The 8,319-nt window shown below is 60.7% G+C and overlaps 1 protein-coding gene across 1 annotated transcript; it reads left to right on the top strand.

The window, feature by feature from the left end:
* Positions 1–5,595: 5,595 nt before the first annotated feature.
* LOC132805628 (actin-3-like) lies at positions 5,596–7,308 on the top strand. Its single transcript, XM_060820808.1, has one exon. The coding sequence runs from the start codon at positions 6,138–6,140 to the stop codon at positions 7,299–7,301; it is 1,164 nt and encodes a 387-aa protein (XP_060676791.1). The 5' UTR covers positions 5,596–6,137; the 3' UTR covers positions 7,302–7,308.
* The last annotated feature ends 1,011 nt before the right edge of the window (positions 7,309–8,319 follow it).

Consider the following 8,319-nt stretch of genomic DNA (forward strand, 5'->3'; position numbering starts at 1 on the left):
GCGGGTTGTGAGTTCATGGAATGCCCTGCCAGTAACAGTGGTGGACTCTCCCTCTTTATGGGCATTTAAACGGGCATTGGATAGACATATGGAGGAAAGTGGGCTAGTGTAGGTTAGGTGGGCTTGGATCGGCGCAACATCGAGGGCCGAAGGGCCTGTACTGTGCTGTATTTTTCTATGTTCGATGCTCTATAAGTGTGTCCAAAAAGGCCAATAGCCTTCACTGGACGAGGTATTGAGGATCAGAGTTGGCAGGTCATGTTCACACACACACTCCCCCCACACACATACACACACACACTCCCCCCACACACACACCCACACACACTCCCCCCCACACACACACACTCCCCCCCCACACACACACTCCCCCCCACACATATACACACACTCCCCCCACACACACACTCCCCCCACACTCCCCCCACACACACACACCCACACACACTCCCCCCACACACACCCACACACACTCCCCCCACACACACACATACACACACTCCCCCCACACTCCCCCCCCACACACACATACACACACACACATACACACACACTCCCCCCCCACACACACACACTCCACACACACACACACACTCCCCCCACACCCTCCACACACATACACACACACTCCCCCCACACACATATACACACACACTCCCCCAACACACACCCACACACTCCCCCACACACACACCCACACACTCCGCCCACACACATACACACACACCCACACACTCCCCCCACACACATACACACACACACTCCCCCCACACACACACCCACACACTCCCCCCACACACATACACACACACTCCCCCCACACACATACACACATACCCCCCACACACATACACACACACTCCCCCCACACACATACACACACACTCCCCCCACACACATACACACACACCCACACACTCCCCCCACACACATACACACACACTCCCCCCACACACACACCCACACACATACACCCACACACACCCACACACATACACCCACACACTCCCCCCACACACACACCCGCACACTCCCCCCACACACATACACGCACACTCCCCCCACACACCCACACACTCCCCCCCACACACATACCCACACATTCCCTCCCACACATACACACACTCCCCCCCACACACATACACACACACTCCCCCCACACACATACACACACTCCCCCCCACACACATACACACACACTCCCCCCACACACATACACACACACTCCCCCCACACACATACACACACACCCACACACTCCCCCCACACACATACACACACACTCCCCCCACACACACACCCACACACATACACCCACACACACACCCACACACATACACCCACACACTCCCCCCACACACACACCCGCACACTCCCCCCACACACATACACGCACACTCCCCCCACATACCCACACACTCCCCCCCACACACATACCCACACACTCCCCCCCACACACATACCCACACACTCCCCCCACACATACACACACTCCCCCCCACACACATACACACACTCCCCCCCACACACATACACACACTCCCCCCCACACACACACCCGCACACTCCCCCCACACACACACTCCCCCCACACACACACCCGCACACTCCCCCCACACACATACACGCACACTCCCCCCACACACACCCACACACTCCCCCCACACACATACACACACACTCCCCCCACACACATACACACACACTCCCCCCACACACACCCACACACTCCCCCCACACACACACCCACACACATACACCCACACACTCCCCCCACACACACACCCGCACACTCCCCCCACACACATACACGCACACTCCCCCCACACACATACACGCACACCCACACACTCCCCCCCACACACATACCCACACACTCCCCCCCCCACACACACACACACTCCCCCCACACACATACACACACTCCCCCCCACACACACACTCCCCCCACACACACACCCGCACACTCCCCCCACACACATACACGCACACTCCCCCCACACACATACACGCACACCCACACACTCCCCCCCACACACATACCCACACACTCCCCCCCACACACACACACACACTCCCCCCACACACATACACACACTCCCCCCCACACACACACTCCCCCCACACACACACCCGCACACTCCCCCCACACACATACACGCACACTCCCCCCACACACATACACGCACACCCACACACTCCCCCCCACACACATACACACACACACCCCCCACACACATACACACACACTCCCCCCACACACACCCACACACTCCCCCCACACACACCCACACACTCCCCCCACACACATACACACACACTCCCCCCACACACACACTCCCCCCACACACACTCCCCCCACACATAAACACACTCCCCCCACACATATACACACTCCCCCCACACATATACACACTCCCCCCACACACATATACACACTCCCCCCACACATATACACACTCCCCCCACACACATATACACACTCCCCCCACACATATACACACTCCCCCCACACACATATACACACACCCACACACTCCCCCACACACATATACACACACTCACACACTCCCCCACACACACACACTCCCCCCACACACACACACACTCCCCCCACACACATACACACACACACTCCCCCCACACACACACACGCGACATGGGTGTAGGGGAATAAAGAAGCATTCCCGCTGCGGGCACTCGTGTGTATGTTTACATCCAAAAATATAAACTGGGAATTTCCAGTCTCCTCAGAAGAATTACAAGGCGGGACTGAGCTCTGGAGACAGACTGTGTTTGATCCATCCTTAACAGGCCAGGAGTTGTACCTTTGGTGGTTGGGGGGGGGGGGGGGGGGGGAATGGGGAGTGGGGGGGGAGGTGATGACCTGCTGCTGGAGGCTGAGAAACATTTTGTCTCCATTTAGTGAAATACCTTCCATCAAAAACTAGCAGCAGAGATTGTTATCGTGCCCAGGGGGTGGGGAGGGGAGGGGTGGGGGTGGGGGTTTAATAAAAGGCTGAATTGCTTCCTGAACCTCTGACTGACTCCAGGCAGGCTCTGGGAGAGACTGGGAGATCTCAGGTTACACTCAGAGGCACCTTTGAAAGGATGCCCCGCATCTGTCCTTAGGGAGGAGGGGGTGGAGAAGAGAGTTGGGGGGGGTGGGGGTGGGGGTGGGGTGGGGGTGGGTGCTAGGCTTAAGGTGCAGCTGTCCCCAGACCGTACCCTAGCAACCGTGCGCTCTCTGCAATGACCCATCAATCCAGGGAGAATGACAGCAACGGGATTAATGGAGGCCTGAGGCCTCGGAACAAAAGGGACAAACAAAAGGCATGCTTGGTCGGGGTTACTAGGGTGGCTGGGGGAAGGGTGCGTTAACGCCTCAGGATTTAACTGTCGGTTGGCAGAAGCCTGGTCCGAAGGCCGGGGATGAGGCGCCGTTAAACAGGGTGCCCAGGGCACGCCTCAAGGGTCCAGGGCAGGAAGGGCGGGCGTGAGAGAGCTCACCCGGTCAGGGGGTGGGGTGGGGGTGGACGGCAAAGCCCGGTGGGCATTCGAGAGGGGGCGCTTAGGTGTGGCAGGGGACAGGCCCTGGGTTGGGCTCAGGCTCTATGGTGACGGGCTAAATAGCCTCCCTCCGCACCATGAGGGCCGGGTGGCAGTATCACTGGGCTGTGAATGCAGAGAGACAGGTACGCTCCGGGGAACCGGGGTACCAATCTGAGAGATCCCCCTCACCCCACAGAAAGGAAGGAGCCATTGTGCCCAGAGAGTCCACACACAGGCTCTGAACCCACACCCACAACCCGACCCATTTACCCCAGACAATCCACCCTAACCTGCACATCCCTGGGCACTACGGGACAATGTAGCATGGCCAATCCACCCTAACCTGCACATCCCTGGGCACTATGGCCATGCTAAATTGTCCCGCAGTGCCCAGGGATGGTAAGGGTAGGTGGGTTAGCCATGGGAAATGCATGGGTAGAGTTGGCGGCTGGGTCGGCTGCTCTTTGGCGGATTGGCGTGGACCCGATGGGCCGAATGGCCTGTCTCCACTCAGCAGTGACTCTATGATTTCTTCCCCTGATTCCGAATGGAACAGTTGGCTTGAGAAGCTTTTCGGATGGGCCTGTGTTTGGATAACTGTGAATAATCTGGTCCCGGTATTGTGGGAAAATTAGCTCCAAAAGGTTGAGACATAGGAGGGGGGAGTAGGCCATTCTGCCCTTCAACCTCCATGCCCAAGCCTATCCTTACTTTCCCTACCTTTCGCCTTGGGATCTGTACTCAACTCCTTAAAAACATTCCACGTTCTTGGCCTCAACGCTTTTCTGGAGCAGACAATCCTACAGGCTCCCCGCTCCCCACCCCCCCACACTCTCTGGGTAAAGGCAGCTCTCCCTATCTCAATCCTGAATGGGGGCCTTCCTTACATCCCCACAAATTAACCAGAGCATCAGAGGTTCATGTTTCGGGTGCGAGAGAGGGCGAGGGTGACAGCGTTTATAGGTGTCGTTTTTTTCAGGTTAGATTCCCTACAGCATGGAAACAGGCCCTTCGGCCCAACCAGTCCACTCTGAAGAGTAGCCCACCCAGGCCCCATTTCCCTCTGACTAATGCACCTAACACTACAGGACAATGTAGCACGGCCAATCCACCCTAAACCGCACATCTGTGTGGGAGGAAACCCACGCAGACACGGGGAGAACGTGCAAACTCCGCACGGACAGTCGCCCCCCCGAGGGTGGGATCGAACCCGGGCCCCTGGCGCCATGAGGCAGCGGTACCACCGTACCTGCCCCAGAGTTTGGTCCACCTCTTGGCAGAGGTTTCTGGCTGTACTTTGTAACACCCAGTCGCCCTGACATTACCGAACAGATGGGGAGGGGCACAGGAAGTGGAAAGGAAGGTTGGTGCATCGCGATGTGGTGGATTAATAACGGGTTGAGAGTGGCGGGGGGGGCGTCAGTTGTGAATATATCCAAACGGGAATCCAGGCAAACGGCTCTCCCTTGTGTGATGGGGAGAATGGGGGACTCACTCCCACAGGGAGTGGGGGGGAGAATGGGGGACTCGCTCCCACAGGGAGTGGGGGGAGAATGGGGGACCCTCCCAGGGGGAATGGGGGGTGGGTCTCACTCTCGCAGAGACTGGGGGAATACAGAGGACTGGGCTGCTTAGTCTGAGAGACAGTGGGTGAGGGTGGGTGGGTGGGTGGGGGGTGATGGGCTGTGAGTGCAGGGACGTGGGCTTTGAAGGGGGAGGGGTAGGTGGGGGCTCCCTGACCCCTGACCTCACCTCCGTCCTGTGACAACACCCGGGGTAGGGGGTGGGTGGGGGGGGTCCTGTGACCTGATCAGCTCTGGGGCCCCCTCCCCTCAGAGGTCATAAGGGCCCTTTGTGAGATGGGAATGGTTGCCCCCGGTGACAGGGCCCTGGGGTGGGGAGTGGGTGAGCCGGGTGGGTGTGTGCCCCTTGCCTATTTGTCTGTGATTGCTGAAAGGGGCGGGGGAGGGGGTTTGGTCGGGGGAGGGGGTTTGGTGGGGGGAAGGGGGTGGGGGGGGTGGCGCAGGTCCTGCTGAGGAGGGAAGGGAGGCGGTTCGTGGACAACAGTGCTACTCAACAAAGGCTCTCTCTCGACTTAGGCCCCGGGGGAGAGAACTGAGAGAGAGAGAGAGAGGGAGAACTGAGGGGGGAGAGAGAGAGAGAAAACTGAAGGGGAGAGAGAGAACACTGAAGGGGGAGAGAGAGAACTGAGGTGGGAGAGAGAGACAACTGAGGGGAGAGAGAGACAACTGAGGGGAGAGGGAGAGAACTGAGGGGAGAGAGAGAGACAACTGAGGGGAGAGAGAGAGACAACTGAGGGGAGAGAGAGAGACAACTGAGGGGAGAGAGAGAGACAACTGAGGGGAGAGAGAGAGACAACTGAGGGGAGAGAGAGAACTGAGGGGAGAGAGAACTGAGGGGAGAGGGAGAGAACTGAGGGGAGAGAGAGAGAACTGAAGGGGGAGAGAGAGAGAACTGAAGGGGGAGAGAGAGAGAGAACTGAGGGGAGAGAGAGAGTGGGGGAGAGAGGAGGAGAGCAAGGTTTTGGTCAGGAAGAGGTGGAGTTGGCCGCCCTGCTGTCAGAAATGAGTAAATCCTCCCCCGTGGCCCCTCAGGGGCCCCCCATGTGCCAGGACCCATTCACAGACACGGCGGCCGTGGTGATGGACAACGGCACCGGCTACACCAAGGCCGGTTTTGCCGGCGACGACAAGCCCCGGGTGGTGGTGCGCTCGCTGGTGGGCATCCCGAACCAGAGCTGCGAGGAGCCGGGCAAAGCGCCGGACTACTACATCGGGGCGGCCATTCCCGCCGACCCCTGGGTGGTCAAGACGCCGGTGGTGACCAACGGCGTCGTCACCGACTGGGACGCCCTGGAGATGCTCTGGCACCACGTCTTCTACCAGGAGCTGCGGGTGGCGCCCGAGGAACACGCCGTCCTGCTGTCCGACGCGCCGCTGTCGCCCCTGGCCAACCGGGAGAAGGCCGCTGAGCTCCTGTTTGAGGGCTTCGGCGTACCGGCTATGTATGTGGCCCACCAGTCGCTGCTGTCCCTCTACTCCACCGGCCGGACCTCAGGCCTCATCGTCGAGTCGGGCCTGGGCGTCTCCTACACAGCGCCCGTCCACAGCGGCTACACCATGCCCCACGCCACCTTCCGCTTGGACCTGGCGGGCGGGGGGCTGACCGAGTACATGGCCAAGCTGCTGGAGGAGTGCGGCAACCCCTTCAGCGCCGAGGAGATGCACGTGGTGACCAACATCAAGGAGACCTGCTGCTACGTGGCGCAGGACTTCAACGAGGAGATGGTGGCCAACGAAAACGACTACCTGACCGACTACGAGCTGCCCGACGGCCACATCATCACCATCGGCAACGAGCGCTTCCGCTGCCCGGAGTCGCTCTTCAGGCCTGAGGTGGTAGGCCTCAGCGCCCCGGGCCTGCACGCCCTGGCCTTGAAGAGCCTGGAGCGGTGCCCGGCTGAGCACCAGCTCGAGCTCCTCACCAACATCGTGCTGTCGGGCGGCTCCTCCATGTTCCCGGGCTTCGCCGAGCGGATCCAGAGCCAAATCGGCGCCCTGTTCCCCGGCCGCGCCAAGCTCGGCGTCTACGCCTCGCCCCAGCGCCGGTTCTCGGTGTGGATCGGGGGCTCCATCACCGCCTGCCTCAACACCTTCCAGTCCATGTGGGTCAGCCGCGAGGACTACGACGAGAAAGGCCCGAGCGTTGTCCAGCGCAAGTGCTTCTGAGCGTGGGGCCGAGGGGGAGGGAGGGGGGGAGGCGAGAGGTGGGTGGGGGAAGGAAGCGCGAGGGCCACGGGAGAGCGTTCTAATAAAATGAACTGAATCGATCCGGCTGCGTGTTGACCCTCCCCTCAAACGCGCGGCCCACTGCTCCCCGGCCTAAAGGGGCAAGCCTCCTTTCAATCGACCGTGAGGGGATTTGCCTGTGGCCAGAGTTCAAGGGGGTCAAGGGTCATGGCGATGGGGGCGATGGGGGCGATGGGGGCGATGGGGGCGGTGGGGGGTGGAGATGCAATGGAGATGTAGAGGACGCAAGTCGACCCAGAGTTCCCTGGCAAAGGAGCCTGGCCTCCTGGGCTTGAGGCGTAGCGGGGGGTGGGGGTAGGTAGAGGCTTGCCTCTGGGCGGGTGACACGGGACCACCCTGATTAGGCCCCAGATGGGCGCGCGCAGGCGATTGGTCACCGAGCCGGAGCGAGGAGGAGGAGGAGGAGGGGTGGGAGATTGACGGGGAGGTCACACAGGGCTTGAGCTGCGAGGTCAGGTCAGGTCAGGGGGCAGCTGGGGTTAGGGAAGAAGGGGGGGAGGGGGCTTGAGGGACGGCCTGGCGGGGAATCAGGACAGGGGTCGTCTCAGGTCAAGGAAGAAAAACATCGCTCCCTCTCAGCTGACAGGATATGGAGCCAGGGTGGGGGGGCGGGGGGGGGGGAGGGGAGGGGGCTTGTGGGTCAGGGGTGGGTGGGATCCAGAGGGTGACATCTTCCCTGAGGGAACCCGCTGCCTACAGACGTGGGGAGGGGGGCAAAGGGGGCGATGGCGAGTGAGAGACGATTGGACAAGGCCAGGAAACGTCAGCCCATGGCCTCCCACCAAGCGGCAGCTCTGGGTCGAGGCGGCCAGAGGCTCGTCCCCTTCCCCTTCACGTGTCCCCCTCTCCCCTCCACCCCCCCCCCCCCCCCAAGGTCTGGGTGGGGGAAGGGTGACACCAGTTCCAACCCCACCGTGGCTCCCCCCTCCCCCGCTGT

The sequence above is a fragment of the Hemiscyllium ocellatum genome, chromosome 50 (genome assembly GCF_020745735.1).
Source record: "Hemiscyllium ocellatum isolate sHemOce1 chromosome 50, sHemOce1.pat.X.cur, whole genome shotgun sequence".
In the NCBI taxonomy this organism is placed as follows: Eukaryota; Metazoa; Chordata; class Chondrichthyes; order Orectolobiformes; family Hemiscylliidae; genus Hemiscyllium; species Hemiscyllium ocellatum.

Bases quoted from the DNA above. Each gene is read 5' to 3' on its own strand.
- LOC132805628 (XM_060820808.1), top strand. From the start codon at position 6,138: ATGAGTAAATCCTCCCCCGTGGCCCCTCAGGGGCCCCCCATGTGCCAG.